A 17,941-nucleotide genomic window follows, 5' to 3' on the forward strand; every position below is an offset into this window, starting at 1 on the left:
TTCAGCTCATTGAAGAGCTGAAGACCATCAGTATCCTAAATACTTGTGCTTCCTTTATTAATTTGAAGGGAAGCATCTAAATCAAAACGTGATTTTTTAATTTCCTCTTCAGTCATTTCTCCAAATTCACAAAAAAATTTAAATAAATTATTACATTCTTTTAGATTTTCAAACCTTTCCTGAATGGAATTTTAAGGCTGTATCAACAATTGTTAGATAAAATTGTATTCTAAACAATCTTTTGAATTTATGATTTTTTCATCGGGACTTTCATAATCAAAATGGTGAACTTTAGTTTTACTTCTTACGACTGGAAATTCTGCCACTGCATTTACTTCTGCAGCTAAAACGTTTGCATCCCTAATATATTTATTAAATGCCTCATTAGATCTGGCTGCACTTAGAAATTTAACAAGCTCATTCAAAACATTAAGAGATTCATTTATGTTGGATTGAGGGCACTGCAACATTTTACTTACATCAATTTTTTACAGAATATTGTTCCATATAACGACTGAGCAAATGAACTTGAAAGATGCAACTTGATCTAACAAACATTGAGCTGTGTGTTTTGTTTTCATGTCTTTGGAATTATCATCTATCATGTCATTTAAATTTTCAAGACTTCACTTAATTGCAATCTGAGAGGTCGCCCTGCTTTTATTAAACTCTTCCCTGTTGTATCGCTTACAGATTTCAGTGTTAATCTGGCGATATTGCGATTTAGTATATACCATCTGTAAGGGGAGGCAGAAAAAACGTGTACAATTCTTGAACAATGTTAAAAATATTAACTGTTTCAAATGTTACTTTGGCAACATCATTTACAACTAAATTCAATGAATGAGATGCACAAGGTACAAAAAAGGATCTAGCATTTAGCATTAGTAGAGACATATGATGCAAGAAAGCAAGCTTATGCAGCATCAGCCAAAAAAAAAAAAAAAAAAACCTACTCCCATTTCACCCCTCTGTTCGTTCAAAATACCTGTCCAGCTGAGTCTTAAATTTATTTAGACTATCAACTTCCACAACAAGTGATGGAAGTCTGTTCCACCAACCAACTACCCACTGGCTAAACGCAAATTTCCACACGTCTATCCTACATCTGTCTTTCCTCAATTTGAATTTATGCCCTCTCAGGTGATTCTGAGCAAGAGTAAGAATCCCACTGGCATTGAGCATGCTCAAACCATTCAAGGCTTTATACACCTCTATCAGATCACCTCGCTGGTGCCTAGTCTCCAGACACTGTAATTTGCAAAACTTAAGCCTTTCTTCATAAGAGCACCCCTTTGTTCCATTCACTAATCTTGTTGCCCTTCTCTGTACTCGTTCCAGCAGCTCTACATCCTTCTTGAAATGAGGCCTCCAGACCTGTATACAGTACTCAAGGTGTGGCCTGACCATTGCCTTATGATATACCATCATCAATATCATTTATAAATAGAGAAAACAATAATGGACCTAACACTGAACCCTGAGGGACTCCACTAATAACATTAGTCCACGATGAGCAGTGTCCATTGATTACCACTCTCTGTCTTCTCCCCCTCAACCACCCCTTTATCCATAGCAGCAATTTGCCTCCAATGCAACACTGCTCCAATTTGTGCAGCAGTCTTCCATGTGCAACAGTATCAAAAGCATTTCTAAGATCCAAATATAATATCAAAGTTATTCCCTGCATCCAGTTCTTTTGTGACTGCATCATAGTATCCAATCAAATTGATCAGGCAAGACTTTCTTTTTACAAAACCATGCTGTGTCCGAGCTATAACTGAATTCCTAATTTTTTTTTCTGCAAGCCACTATGCTTACCACACATATTTTCCCCGTTATCACACCCTTGTCCAAGCATATCTTGAAATCTAATTCGTAATCTGTTAAGATTTCACTTAAAAGATAATTACAGAAACATTCTCCTGCAGTGTCTGATACTGGACATCCAGTATCCATGGATAAACTTGCCATGAGGTTCAACCGGAGAGTACAGCACCATCGTAATATCCAAGCCACAGGCGGGATTTGAACCCACGACCTTTGGGTTGCCAGGCAGGCACTTTACCCACCCAGCTAGCCTGGTCGCTTTATGCCACTTGCTAAAACAGATATGATTTAATTTTGAAAAGCATGGCCTAAGTAATGAGGTATATGACATTTAGCAGGTTGAGTTATATTATTGACATTGTGTCAGATAACGGGGTCAAATTTCGTCAACATTTCTATAGTCTTTAAAAAATTTCCATTATTTGTTTCATAAAATTTATCATTTTTACCTCTGAAAGATAAACACTGCCCTGCTAAAAACTGGACAATTGCAATGATTCTTTCAATAATGGCTCGCCAGTCTTTTTTTCAGATTCAAAGTACCGTTGTTGTTCTTTTTCAATTGTACAATTGTTGTCAAGGCGTGTTTTTAATTCATACCACTTTTTACAATTTTGCATGTTCTACGCTTGTTTCATGCCATGATAAATGAGCGATTAAATGTCGCCAATCTGAAAACCCCTCACTATCTGTTACTTTGTTTTATAACAAAAGCAAAACACACTATTCGATTTTGCAGAATAGATTAACCAAGTTCTTTGAACTTTTTCACCATTAGGTAAAAGTCTCATATATTGTGACTCAGAAAATGATCTTCCATTGTAATCTTTAGGAAATTTCATATTTTGAGGCGTTACAGATCCCTTCTGAATTAAGAGTTCTAATAACCGATTATTAATAATTGGTGGCCAGCTAAAAGGAACCCCTATATCATATTCGGCTGTCAATTCAACACAATTATTATTTTCTAAATTATCCTCACCACGACTTGATTCAGGCACTGATATTTCTTGGCACAATTTCAAACGAACTTCAAACTTGTCATTTGATTTTTCACCTTTCATTTCGTCCTTACTGTCTGAAATGAATTCCGAAGCAACTGCGTTGATGCTGTCGGGTCACCCTTGTTCAACTTTACGAATTTCAGCATGGATCCTCGTAATTTTCCTTTTCCTTATCACTTTCATTCTTCTGCTTGCGATAAAAAGCACCAGACCGACGACTTAAACATCTTATGATTAAACTTAATCATAAGATGATTAAGTTTAAGGTTACACTTGCCGACCGGGCTAGCCGGGTGGATAAAGTGCTTGCCTGGCAACCCAAAGGTTGTGGGTTCAAATCCCGCCTCGGGCTGGGATCAGAGTAAAAGCAAAAACTTTGGGAGGTGCATTATGGCTGCAGAAGCTGAAAAGGTTACACACTCACCATCGCCTGTGCTTGCACTTCTAAAGTTTTCTGATACAAAACACCTAACATGTATGCTTCGGCATTATTTATAACCATAAACTGCACAGCTCTATCATGCAAACATAAATTTTTTGAAGTATGAAAAAAGAGCATGTTGTGTTTCCATGGTTACCAAATATGTTTATGGTCATGTTTATGTTCCCTTTGTGAATGTTGGTATGACTTCTTAATTTTATGGTAATGTTTGTTACATTTTTTTTATGTTTAATTTTCATTTAATTTTCATTAACAATGCCATGTTTGCTATTTCATCGCCGACCACTAAATTAAAATAATATTAAATTACATTTTAATTTTATTCTTTAAAGTGCACTATCGACTGCCTGTGTGCATGCACTCACTGCACACCTACCAGAACCGACCCTGCCCTAACACAGCCCATGTATTTACTTGTTCCATGGTGATCCCATCAGCTCCTTGAAGTCCCCAGCAACTTGTTCTCTAAGCTGCTGCTCATTACATTAGAAGCAGTGCAAGAATCACTTTCGCCTCTGCCTGTGGCTACCGTTAAAACTTTTTGTCTGTGAATCCCACCAATCTGGCAGTTTTCCAACCCACCTAACACTGCTTCAATGGCATCAGCAAATATTCTTGCACCCTTTCTATTTAAGTGTATCCCATCCCTGTAGAAGCAGTATCTCCTGTTAGCAAGTGCAAACCACGCTGAAAAAAATTCCACCCTATGAGCTTTGCACAGTCTCTCCAGGGCTGAATTGATTGAAAAGGCCCTCATCATATACTCCCTACTATTGTGTCTGGGCAGAATTGCAGACATGTTCAAATTTAATCCTAACTTGTGACTTTTTTTTTCAGCATTGACCTGTACTTGTTAAGTAAATCTCAGATCTCTTACTCTTAAGGTCATTACCACCAAATGATTACTCGAATGAAATTACCACCAAGAGACAATTTATTATTGATCATTTGATTATGCCCATCACTAGTTTAATGGCAGACAATAGCAAAACTTCTATCTACTGTACATATACAACTGAACAAATATTTTGATACATTTACAGTTTTTTTAGATATCATAAAATAGTTCAAAGCAACCATTTATGTGACAAACTACTTGCTTTACTTATAAAACTTAGTAGGGTATGTGTTATATGATTAAAAAGTGCCAGGGGTAACTACAATAATCCTTTTTCTAATTTAAATTTATGTACCCTTGAATATATAATAAAAATAATCAAGTATGAAAAAATAAAATCAGTGAACAAAGAAAATATGTTCTCACAGAATAATAATTTTAGGTTTGAAAAAATATATATAGAGCAAGGTATAATTTAAAAATATGTAAGAGGGTTTTAAGTTGGCATAAAAATGAAGTATTTAATCAAATTGTTGCCTAGTTTCTAACAATCACTCTCTGGCTGAAAGTAAATTTTTGTACATCTATTCCTTTTTTTTCTGGTGCAAATACCCTTTTGTGTCTTTGATTATTCTTGTTGCCCTTCTCCAACAGATCCAAACACATCCTTGCTAAATGAGGCTTCTAGACCTGTATGCAGTACTGTGTGGCTGATCATTGCCTTATACTACAGGATCAACACTCCTTGTCACCACTAGTAAAATTCCTGTATATCATTTACAGAACTCTGTGACTGTCCTAGCTGCACTGCTCAGAGTTCCATGTCAGACTGTACAATCACACCTAGATCTTTTTCATACTCCACTATCTTGAGTGTGATACCACTCAATTGCTAGTTATTATGGAGATTGCCACTATACCCAAATGTGGTACTTGCATTTATCAATTAAGCTTCAATTTTTCACTTGTCGTATCTTGTTGCAGTAGCTTACTCAGATACTTATCATTAAATGCTTTGCCAATCTTGGTATCAGCAAATTTACACAGTAAACCCGATTTTTCTTTATCAATATCTTTACTAAATATTGAAACCAGTTGGGAGCCTAGCACTAAACTGTGAGGAACACCATTGGCCATTAATAACCACTTTGTCTTCTATCACTCAACCATTCCTTTATGCCACACTGCTCCGATTTGTGCAACAGTCATTCATGTTGAGCAGTTTTAAAAGCTTTACTGAAATCTAAATATATGATCAAAATTGTATTTTGCATTCCATTCCTTTGTGATTTCATCATATCTAATTAGATTCGTCAGATGAGATCTACCCCCCAAGAAAATCATACTGTGATTTCCATATTACTGAAAAATCATCCTGTTTTAATTCTTTAACCACCAACTACATTAATTTCTCTGCAACAGAAGTCACTTTTACAGGTCTGCAATTACTCATCTCTGCCCCTTAGTTCTCCCCATTTGAAGAAAAGAGACATTGGCACATCTCCAGTCTGTAGGAACCTCCCCTGAATCCAAGGATGTTCTCATAATTATAGCTGAAAATTTCCTTCTCTTGTGCTGCTTCTTTTAATGTAATTGGACAGATTCAGTCAGGTCCAGACACATTATTAACTAGAGCTTAAAAAATTTGTCTTCCATTTTCCTCTGTTATCACAAAACCATTTAGTTCCTAGTTAGAAATGGCATCCCTATCTCTAAAAACTGTGTGAATGAAGATGGAAAATATTGTTATCAACCTGAACAGGATCAAGTTATGCCAATGTGGTTCATCCCTTTCCTTCTAGTTAATGTTAACAGAAGTAAAGAATTCTTTGCATTCTTAACCAAAGACTTCTCGAAATCTTACTTAGTCAGCCTGACCTCCGGTCAAATGACTGCAGACTAGTTTTGTCAGACTTCACACTAGTTGGTACTTACTGTAAGTTTCACTATGTCCTGATAATTTATAATCATCCCATGGGTTTTTCTTCTCTCCCACAAGTCTCATCAGGTGAACTGATGAGATTTGTGGGAGAGAAGTCAATTTAGGTCTAAACCAATTGATTTAGGTCTAAACTTTGAACGGTATTTCTTAGTTAGTATAAAAAGCTTAATAGCTTCTACAATTACTTTCCCGAGTGTATTTACAATTTTCAGTTGGTCCCACTGTATCACTGTAGTTAACTTTCTGAAAGCAAAAGCCCTTCGCTTTGCTCTTGACACTAGTTACATCTTTAAATTAATCTTACATCAATACACTATGATCCCTGCCACCAAGTGGTTGCTCTATCTGTACCTTAATGCATGATGACTCACTTGTAACTTGCACAAATTTTGAACTTTAAGTTCAGATATTCCATGTGATCAATTATTCCCTCATAATGTAACATTAGCTTAAACATATACTTTCAGTTATAAATGCAAAATAAAAAAAAAGTTGAAAATTGTAAAGTTAAGGGCACAAAATACACAGGAATTAGTAGTGGCAAATGATGCAAAAAAGCAAACTTATACAGCATCAGCCAAAAAAAAAAAAAAAATATTCCCATTTCATCTATCCACTTGCTCCAATAGTTTGTCTAGTTCTTCCTTGAATTTATTTATGCTATCAACTTCCACAACAACAGATGGAAGTTTGTTCCAGCAGTCACCAACTGGCTAAAGGGAAACTTCCACACATCTATTCTGCAACCATCCTTCCTCAATTTGAATTTATGCCCCCTTGTGCATAGTCTGAGTAAGAGGAAGAATCCCATCAGCACTGAGCTTGCTCAATCCATTCAAAGCCTTAAACAGATCAGATCACTTCACAGCTGCCTAGTCTCCAGATGCTGCAATTTGCAGAACTGAAGCCTTTCTTGGTAAAAGTGTCCCCTTTGTTCCGCTCACTAATCTCATTATGCTTTGTACCCATCCAGCTCTACAATCCTTCCCTAATTAATGAAGCCTCCAATGTATGCCAGATATAACTTAACGATCTTATCTCCTTTGCTTCTAAGTGATTTCAGAAGGTGCTGTTGAATTAGTATGTGATGCTTGTATACATAAGGCGAATTACTATAGTAGAGGCAAAATTAGCTCACTGGCAGAGTGACTGTCATAATGTGTACACATCATGTTGGACATTATTTTAAAGAAACCTCTAATTTTACGTTTTATCTTTAATTGAATCATACAGCCAAACTATATCCTACTTTTGCAATGCTTTTTTGTTTAATGTTCTTTAGAGTTGATTATTTTCTCACTAAAACTTGATTTGCTATAAACTTTTACCTTCTGTTGCTCATTTGGGAATATCTCTACAAGGTTATTTTATTTTTATCTTTCTTCCCAATTTACTGCTTGCTAGTGAATATAATATTCAGGTTTATAGGCTGTTATCATTATTGTCTATTTTTCATATTTTTATATACACCAATGAGCCAAAACATTATGGCTAGCGAGTCGTTATGCAAATCGAAGCAAATGCTGGTGAACTCTGGCGCGTGCACAGGGTCGGGACATGGTACAAAAAACACCTGATACTGAGCTCTGTCAATCAGGGTTACTCTTGTTCTTCAAATCAGAAAGGCAGCAGACTTCAGCGAGTTTGACAAAGGCCAAATTGTAATGGCCAGATGACTGGGTCAGAGCATACATGTAACGTCAAGACTGGTGGGGTGCTCATGGTCAGCCGTGGTTAGTACCTACCAAAAGTGGTCCGTGGAGAGGAAACCCACGAATCGATGGTAAGGTGTTGGATGACCACGGCTCATCGATGCTCAAGGTAGGTGAGCGAAGTCTCTCCCAGATGATACGTGGCAACAGAAGGGTGACTGTGGCACAACTTGCCGGTAATTGGAATACTGGTGATGGGAGTAATGTGTCACAACACACAGTACATCAAACCCTGTGAAAATGGGGCTGCAGGCCACTCTGAATGCCCATGCTAACCATGGTTTACTGGCAACAGTGCCTACAATGAGCCCGCAAGCATCGAAACTGGACCTTGAGTGATTGGAAGGTCATCTGGTCCGATGAATCACATTTCCTTTTGCACCATGTGGACAGTCGGGTACATGTGTGTCGTTTACCTGGGGAAGTTATGGTGCTTGGATACACTGTGGGATGAAAGCAAGCTTTGGGCAATGTTCTGCTGGGATACCCTAGATCCAGTCATCCACGTACCAGGCACTCTGACGTCTACCACCTACTTAAACATCATTGCTGACCAGGTACACCCTTTCACGGCAATGGTCTTCCCCTCTGGTAGTGCCGTTTTTCAGCAGGATAATGCACCATGCCACACCATCCGGATGTTCGAGACCAGTTCATGCAACATGAGGAAGATTTCCAGGTATTGCTTTGGCCTCCAAATTCCCCAGACATCAATCCTATCAAGCATCTATGGTTTGTGTTGGAACAGCAACTCCGATCTGCGGCATCTCAACCACGGACCAGGTACCAGATACCACAAGACACATTTAGAAATTTTGTAGCGTCCATGCCTCGCCAGGTACAAGCTATTTTGGCTGCACATGGAGGACCAACGTCATATTAGGTAAGTGGTCATAATGTTTTGGCTCATCGGTGTACATACTGTATATTTTTTTCATAAATTGTACTCCCATTTGTGATTACTTTTTCGTTAAGTAATGCCATCAAGAGTCCCATATAGCTCAGTGGTCAGGCATGAGGATGCAAAAGTATGCAGTTTGAATGTACCATGGTTCAAGTTTGTCTGACTGCTAAATATGGTTAATGATTGTATGCATTGTCAAAATAATTAATATATACTCTTCTGACATAGTGGTCATACTACAGTATAAACAAAAAAAATTTTTTTTAATCATTGAAGTTTTTCCTGGATTTTTTTTTTTATCTTCAGTCTTTACTGGATAAGTACACTGCTCAACAAAAGTAACAGAACAAAATGTTTTTCACGAATATTTTATTGTGAATAGTGTCACCGAGGGCAAATATCGATATAATTGGCATCCTGGCATGCAAATTCTGAGTACCAAATAAAAATCGATCACCTAACAGAATTGCACATTATATAAATTATTCATGCCTATAAAAACATGGGTTGCAATGACATTACTTCATTCCTGTTTTTTGGCTTGCTCAGTGGGATAGCCATATCTCCAGTAGTTAGGATGGCAGGTCATTGTCATTTAAATGATTCTTTGAGATGGCAGTCTGAAGCCGGGCAGTTGCAGGCAGAGGTGGCATGTTGGCTTAATGTGTCCCAGTGTTGTCCCGGATGAAGGCAGTTTCAAGAGATAGGAACCATTACACGAAGACTGGCCATGGTCACCCGAGGGCTACGTCCACCAGAACAGACTGCTATCTGGTTATAACAGCATGACGGAACCCAATAATGTCCTATTATCAACTGTCCCTTGAGGTTGCTGTGGCCACAGGTGAAAACATTTCAACCGGGCTGTGTTAAGAAGACTCAATTCAAGTGAACCCTACGCAAGGAAGCCAGTGGTTTGTATCCCACTAACCCCAAACCACTGCAGAACTCATCGAAACTGGTGCAATGAACATGTGACTTGGTGCCCTGAAAAATGGGGTTCTGTTATCTGACAAGTCCTGTTTTAACCTATGAACAGATTCCAGACATTATTTCATCTGGAAACAATGAGGAATGCAGCAACATCCTTCCATCAGAGAAAGGAACAGTTACAATAGGGGCAGCGTTCTCATGTGGGGTGGAATAATGATCAGTGGCTTCACAGTTATGCAGTTATGGTACCCTTTGATAGGGGTACCATAACAGCGCAGAGGTACCGAGAACAGGTCCTTGAACCGTATGTGCAACTTTTTAGGGCTGCAGCTGGCCCCAATTTTCTTTTATGCACAACAATGCCACTGCACATAGAGCTCAAGTGGTGATGGAATATGTTGAATCTGAAGATATATAATGACCACTGTGATCATCAGACTTAAATCCAATTGAAATGGTGTGGGACACCCTTGGGCATCACATTGCATGCTGACAGCCAAATCCTCGGTCACTTGGTGAGCTAAGGTCTGCACTGGTGGAAGAATGGAATTTGTTGCCACAGAAACTTGTAGAAACCCTTACATTGAGCATGGTTCACAACTGTCACGCCTGTTTAGCCGCTGAAGGGATCATACGCTGTATTGATTTCTGTAATGTGACATTTTTTGTTATTCTTATGCAACTCCTATATATGTCCCTTATACCTGTCTGAAGTTTCTCATTGTCTCCCAATTTCATTATTATTCTATGGTACACCACCATACCAAATTTTGTCCCACTTCATAGCTAGCAGCATGATCTACCCCCACCATGTTTTCTATTGCATTCTGTTAATTCTATCAAGCAGTTTACTTTGTTCTTGACAGCTGTTTGCATAGAGTTGGACCACAGTCTTTAATATTCAGTCCTATGTAGCAGGTTACAGTTTACTGAAATGTTAGGCCCCTTGGGTTTTTTTTGGACACCACTGCCTTTTGGCTCCTGATAAGTGCGGCCCTGTCAAACAAAATCTTTCTCTATTCATTAAATATTTTATCTTTTTTACATTTCAGTTTAAAAATCAATCTTCAAAAGCACTCGCTGCAAAGAAGAAAAGATTATCTGTTAGCACTTTGGTGTACTTTTGCAAGTGCTTCTGAAATTACTTCTTTCAATCCAAGCATGGCATAGTGTTAAGAGAGTTAAAAAAACATATACAGTGTCTCAAAAATATTGGTACAAACGTTTAGGGGAGGTTGGTAACATCTAAAGGAATATGAATCGCATAGGAACCCATAACCCGAAACGTCACCGTAAGTCTGTACACGGCGCTGTTCATCAGTTCACGAGAGGGAAAATTTTTTACTCATTCAAGCGGTAGTCACTGCATGAAGAGCATGCATCGATATACGAACTGTGAGCTGGCAGACATGCACCTAGTATATGGATTAGCAGAGGGCAATGGACGAGCCGCTCAACGAATTTATGGAGAACGCTTCCCAGACAGACATGTACCGGACCACCGTTTTTTTGTGCGTGTGCATCAAAATTTGTGCAATTATGGGTCATTTAGAGGTAACAAGAGTAGTGCGGGCAGACCACGTTCAACGTGAACTCCCACCATGGAAGAAAGTGTGTTGAATGCCATCCAGAATAATCCTACCAGCACACGTGCCTCTGCCTTAGGAATGTCTCGTTGCAGTGTACAGCGTGTCTGGCACAACGATTCCTTACACCCCTTTCATATCCAAAGGGTTCAGTTACTGCTCCCCCAAGATCATCCTGCACATGTGGCTTTTGCACAGTGGTTTCTCCAAGTAAGTGCTCAAGACTTGAATTTTCCAGCCTATGTTTTGTTCACGGATGAGGCTTATTTCACTCGGGAAGGCTTATTCAATCAGCACAGTGCTCATGTGTGGGCTCATGACAACCCACAGAGTGTGTGCCCCCATGCGGCACATCGCTTCGCAATAATGTGTGGGCAGGTATGGTCGGTGACTGCTTAGTCGGCCCATATCTGTTACCATCCTGCACGAACTCCGCTAAACATCGGATCTTTCTTGAACAAGTTCTACCAGGGTTACTTGACGATATTCCAGCAAATGTGAGACGCAACATTTGGTTTCAACATGACGGGGCGGCTGCCCATTATGGAAGGTGTGTTCGTAACCATTTGATCAGGCGTTTTGGACGTTGATGGATTGGCAGGGGTGGACCCATTGCCTGGCCCCACGCTCACCTGATTTATTGAGCCTTGATTTCTTTCTCTGTGGGGGCCCTCAAATCTATCATGTATGAATCGCCTGTGGAGACGGAAATGGATCTTGTGGCGAGACTCATCTGCACTGCTGCTAATGTCAAAGAAACTCCAGGTGTGTTCGACCGTGTCCGCCAATCCATGCTGCATCGGTGTCACGCATGCATCACGTCTCATGGTGGACCCTTCGAGCAACTGTTGTAACATCATGAAATGCATCCATCTCATACACCATTGTTAATATTATGTTAAATAAATGTTTGCCACTAATTACTGTCTTGTGTCATTTCTGCTCCTTGTACCTCTGCTACTTTCCCATGACATTTCCGGTTATGGGTTCCTATGCGATTCACATTCCTTTAGATGTTACCTACCTCCCCTAAACGTTTGTACCAATATTTTTGAGACACCCTGTATTGTTAAAGAACATGCTTTTGCATATCATATGTACTCTGTACCTACCACCCGGTGGGTTAATTTTCAGCATGAAATCCCAAATAATATGACAACCTTTGAAGAAATAAGTTGGAAAAAGTGGGAGTTTTAATTTAAGGAAAATAATTTCTAGTTTATTGAAATTGTAAAACAGCTATCCATTTTTTGGGATTTCCTTTATAAATCATGGGCTTATGCTTGACCTAAGTTTCTAATATATTGAACTTTAAATAAATGTGGTCTTACCAAAGGGCAATTCCACCATAAAAAAAAAAAAAAAAAATCATTTAGCTGTTCATAGGTTGCTAACATCTGAACCCTTTCAAAAGGTCTCATCAGAGACCTTTTAACACAAGTGAATTTTTAAATAATGCCAGAATTACATATTGGTCAGGCAAGTTGTTCAAAAGATATTAGTAACTTTGGATATTGGTGTAATTTCTAGAGTAAGCATAAGCCCAAGTTTTGAGATCCAACTTTTAGCCATTACCGCTAGAAAAGCCACCATCCTCAGAATGTAAATGGAATTCAGGAATCTATATAATTTTCAAGTAACTTCAATGCCTGCATTGAAATAATCTCAAGCTTTTCATGACTGAACCACCTTAACAAGATTTTTTATAACACTCCTCAATGATGTAAAACTTATTCAAAGTATTATAATTTCCACCTGCCTGCCAGAAGTAGTAGTGGTGGCATGTGACGCAAGAAAGCAAGCGTATGAGCTTATGCAGCATCAGCCAAACGAAAAAAATATATAAATAATAAAAAAAATTACAAAACAATCCCCTCTAAATATTTGTCCAGTTTCTCCTTAAATTTATTTAACCTATCAACTTCCACAACAACAAATGGAAGTTTGTTCCAGAAATTAACCACCCGCTAGCTAAAGGCAAATTTCCGCACATCTATTCTACATCTGCCCTTCCTCAATTTCAATTTATGCCCCCTTAGGTTCGTAATCTGAACAAGTGGAAGAATCCGATCAGAATTCAGCGTGCTCAACCCATTCAAGACCTTATACACCTCAATCAGATCACCTTGCAGGTACCTATTCTCCAGCTGCTGCAATTTGCAGAACTTCAGCCTTTCCTGGTAAGAGAATCCCTTCATTCCCCTCACCAATCTTGTTGCCCTTCTCTGTACACGCTCAAGCAAATCTACATCCTTCCTAAAACGAGGCCTCCAGACCTGCATGCAGTACTCAAGGCGTGGCCTGACCTGACCATTGCCTTATACAGAGGGACAATCACCTCCTTTTCCCTGCTAACAAAATTCCTGTATATCATTGACAACACCCCATGACCTGTCCTGACAGCCTGTCTGCATTGCTCAGAAAACTTCATATCTGACTGCACAATTACTCCCCAGGTCTTTTTCATTTTCTACCTCCTTAAGTGTAGTACAACACAGTTGGTACGTTTCTCTGGGGTTACTACTACTCATATGCAGTACTTTGCATTTTTCAATATTAAATTTCAGTTGCCACTTCTCAGCCCATCTGCCCAAATTTTCTAGATCCTGTTGCAGTAACACACTGCCATTATTGTCATTAACAACCCTGCCAACTTTGTATCATCTGCAAAATTCGATACCAAGCCTGATATACCTTCATCAATATCATTGATAAATATACAAAACAACAGTGGACCCAACACCAAACCCTGTGGGACTCCACCAATAACATTAGTCCATGAAGAGCGGCACCCATTGATTACTACCCTCTGTCTTCTCCCACTCAACCATCCTTTTATCCATTGTAGCAACTTACCCTTAATACCATTCTGTTCCAATTTGTACAGCAGTCTTCCATGCGCAACAGTGTCAAAGTTTTCCTGAAATCCAAGTATATGATATCAAAATTATTTTTTGCATCCAAGTTCCTTTAAGTTCCTTTGTAACCACATCATAATAACCAATCAAATTTGTCAGACAAGACTTTCCCTTAACAAACCCATGCTGTGACTGAATTATTGCTGCAGTCTTGTCTAGATGATCCTGCAATGCACCTTTAACCAGTGACTCCATTATTTTACCCGGAACAGAAGTTAAACTAACTGGTATATAATTACTTGTCACTCTTCGATTCCCCATTGTGAATTGGGGACACATTTGCATCTCCAGTCTGTGGGGACCTCCCCTGAGTCCAAGGATGCTCTCATAATTATGGCTAAGGGTTTGCTTGCTTCCTTTGCCGCCTCCTTTAATATAACTGGATAGATCCCATCCACCCCAGGTGCCTTTCTTATGTTTAACTTCAACAATTTCTCCTCCACTTTGTTCTCAGTTATTACAAATTCATTAAGCACATTGCTACAATTTGATAACCTTGTGGCATTTTCAAACCTTAATAACTCGTGTGAATGTAGATGCAAAATACTCATTCAGTTTGTTTGCTGTCTGAGCAGGATCATCAACAGTTGAACCATCGATATCAAGTGGACCAATCAGATTCATCCCCTTCCTTTTAGAGTTTATATAAGTAATGAAATCCTTGCTGTTTTTCTTAGCATCCTTTTCCAAAGATTTCTTGTAATCTGCCTTCGCCTGCCTAACCTCCTTTGTGACTTGATTACAGACTAGCTTATATATATATCATAGGCTTCTGTGTCGCCTGATAATTTATATGCATCCCATGCATTTTTCTTCTCTGCCACGAGTCTCGTTAGTTCATTTGACAACAATTTAGGTCTAAACCTTGAACAATATTTCTTAATAGGTATGAAACGTTTCGTAGCTTCCACTATTAATTCCTTGAATGCTTCACACATAGAATTTGCAATTGGTAACATCATCAGTTGATTCCAATGTACAGAATTTAAAAACTGTCTGAGACCACTATAGTCACTTTTACGGAAGCAAAAACCCCTTCCTTTACCCATGATGGTAATTATATCTTTAATTAAATCCCACATCAGTACACTGTGATCACTCCCACCTAATGGTTTCTTTATGTGCAAATTCTTAATACACGAATGATCACTGCTGATAACCAGATCAAGAGTATTACCCTCTCGAACATGCTGCTGCAGAAAACAATCATCCAATAAATCCCCAAAAGTCTTACCAGTGTGCGAGTGACCAACCATAAGTTCCGGTCTATATTTGGGAAGTTAAAATCGCCCATTAAGCTGACTCTGTACAATCGTTCATTGTACTCATTTGAGTCATTAGGCCTATAACATACTCCTACTCTTATTTTTGCATTCGCAGTGCTTATGTAACACTAAACTGACTCAACAGTGCACTATTCATCTATATCAACTGGATGCACTTCTTTTGAGTTTTTGTTTTTCTTAATTAACAACGTAACACCTTCTCCCTTCCTATCCCGTTTATCCTTTCTGTACACATTGTACTTCCCAAATTCCAGTTCTGCATTCCTTATATCTGTGTGACACCACGTCTCTGCTATCCCAACAATATCCGCCTTTGATGTCTTGACCAACACTTCAAATTCATCAAATTTATTTACTATACTTCTAGCATTGGTATACATGCAAGTATACATGTACCTATTCTTATTCTTAGTTACCCTAACACATCCCATATACCCACCTGTTTCACGACGACTGCCATCAGTTCCTGAAACCCCCAGCATCCCTCGCTCCAGGTCGCTACTTATTCTAATAGAAGTTGTGCAAGAATCACCTTCACCTCTGCCTGCAGCTACTTTTAATTTTTTAGTCTGTGAATCCCCCCAAGCTAGCAGTTTTCCGACCCATCTAACACTGCCTCGATAGCATCAGCAAATATTCTTGCACCCTTTCTATTTAAGTGTATCCCATCCCTGTAGAAGCAGTCTCTCCTGTTAACAAGCACAGATCACGCTGAAAAAAATTCTACCCCTTGAGCCTTGCACAATTTCCAGGGCCGAATTGATTGACAAGGCTCTCAGCATGTACTCCCTCCTATCATGTCTGAGCAAAAGCAGACACTTTCAAATTTAACCCTAATTCATGACTTTTTTGCAACATCTCTACAATACAAAGTGAATGAAGAAAGCAGCAAATACCAAAGAAATATGATATGTGATGTCTTAATTATGCAACTGGTGATACTTTCAATAAAGGATAACAATAATAAGAAAACTGAAATTCTACACGTCACTAATGACGTTAACAGTAAGAGATCTGCAGATTTGCTTAACAAGTACAGGTCAATACTGAAAAAAAAAAAAAAAAAAAAAAAAAAAAAAAGCGTGAGTTAGGATTAAATTTGAAAGTGTCTACAATTCTACCCAGACACGATAGGAAGGAGTATATGATGAGCGCCTTGTCAATCAATTCGGCCCTGGAGAGATTGTGCAAGTCTCACGGGGTAGAATTTTTTCAGCGTGGTCTGTGCTTCCTAACAGGAGAGACTACTTCTACAGGGATGGGATACACTTAAACAGAAAAGGTGCAAGAACATTTGCTGATCCTATCAAGGCAGTATTAGGTGGGTTGGAAAACTGCTAGATTTGGGGGATTCACAGACAAGAATTAACAGTAGCCGCAGGGAGAGGCAAAAGTGATTCTTGCATTGCTTCTATTATAATGAGCAGCAGCCTATAGAGCAAGTTGCTGGGGACTTCAAGAGCTGCTGAGATCATCATGGAACAAGTAAATCATGGGCTGTGTTAGAGTAACTAAGAGTAAGGACAAGTGCATGTATATTTGCATGTACACTAATGCTAGAAGTATAGTAAATAATACATGATGAACTTGAAGTGCTGCTCAAGACATCAAAGGCAGATATTGTTGGGATATCAGAGAAATGGTGTCATACAGATATAAGCAGTGCAGAATTGAAATTTGGGGAGTATAATATGTACAGAAAGGATAGCTAGGTAAGAAGGGAGGAGGGGTTACGTTGATAGTTAAGAAACACAAAGTCTAAGGAAGTGCATCCAGTTGACATGGGTGGACAGTGCAATGTTGAGTCTGTTTGGTGTGACATGGGAAAGGGTAAACGAGAGTAGGAGTATGTTATAGGCCCAATCACTCTGATGAGTACAATGAACAGTTGTGCAGAGAAATAGAATGGGCCAATAAATCAGAATGAAGGATTCTAACTTTCCAGATATTGACTGGAACTTGTGGGTTTGTCACTCGCATGCTAGCAAGACTTTAGTGGACTTATTAGAGCATTGTTATTACAGCAATGTGTTCGAGGGGCAACCAGAGGGAGTAATACCCTTGATCTGATTATTAGCAGTTATTATTCATGCATTAAGAATTTGCAGATAAAGGAACCACTAGGTGACAGTGATCACAGTGTACTGATGTGAGATTTACTTAAAGATGTAACTACCATCAAAGGTAAAGGGAAGGATTTTTGTTTTCGTAAAGATGACTACAGTGGTCTCAGACAGTTTTTAAATTCTATGCAGTGGGATGAACTGATGTGTTACCAATGGTGAATTCTAAATGGAAAGCCTTCAGGGACTTAATCTTGGAGGCTACTAGGCTTTTCATACAAACTAAGAAATACTGTTCAAGGTTCAGGCCTAAATGGATGTCGAATGAATTAATAAGGCTCATGGCAGAGAAGAAAAATGCATGGGATGCATAAATTATTAGGCGACACAGAAGTCTATGGCAGATATAAGCTAGTCTGTAATCAAGTCACAATGGAGGTTAGGCAGGCGAAAGCAGATTACGAAAAATCTTTCGCAAAGGAT

At 38.8% G+C, this 17,941-nt stretch overlaps 1 protein-coding gene across 1 annotated transcript; it reads right to left on the reverse strand.

Moving 5' to 3' along the window:
• Positions 1–2,522: 2,522 nt before the first annotated feature.
• On the reverse strand, positions 2,523–2,894 carry LOC150090405 (zinc finger MYM-type protein 5-like). The gene has a single exon (XM_090390303.1). The coding sequence runs from the start codon at positions 2,892–2,894 to the stop codon at positions 2,523–2,525; it is 372 nt and encodes a 123-aa protein (XP_090246429.1).
• Between the last annotated feature and the right edge of the window lie 15,047 nt (positions 2,895–17,941).

Source organism: Mastigoproctus giganteus, chromosome 2 (assembly GCF_048544385.1).
Source record: "Mastigoproctus giganteus isolate SK-2022 chromosome 2, ASM4854438v1, whole genome shotgun sequence".
Lineage (NCBI taxonomy): Eukaryota > Metazoa > Arthropoda > Arachnida > Uropygi > Thelyphonidae > Mastigoproctus > Mastigoproctus giganteus.

What these genes read in the sequence shown, in the direction of transcription:
- LOC150090405 (XM_090390303.1), bottom strand. Translation starts at nt 2,894, where the DNA reads ATGAAAGGTGAAAAATCAAATGACAAGTTTGAAGTTCGTTTGAAATTG.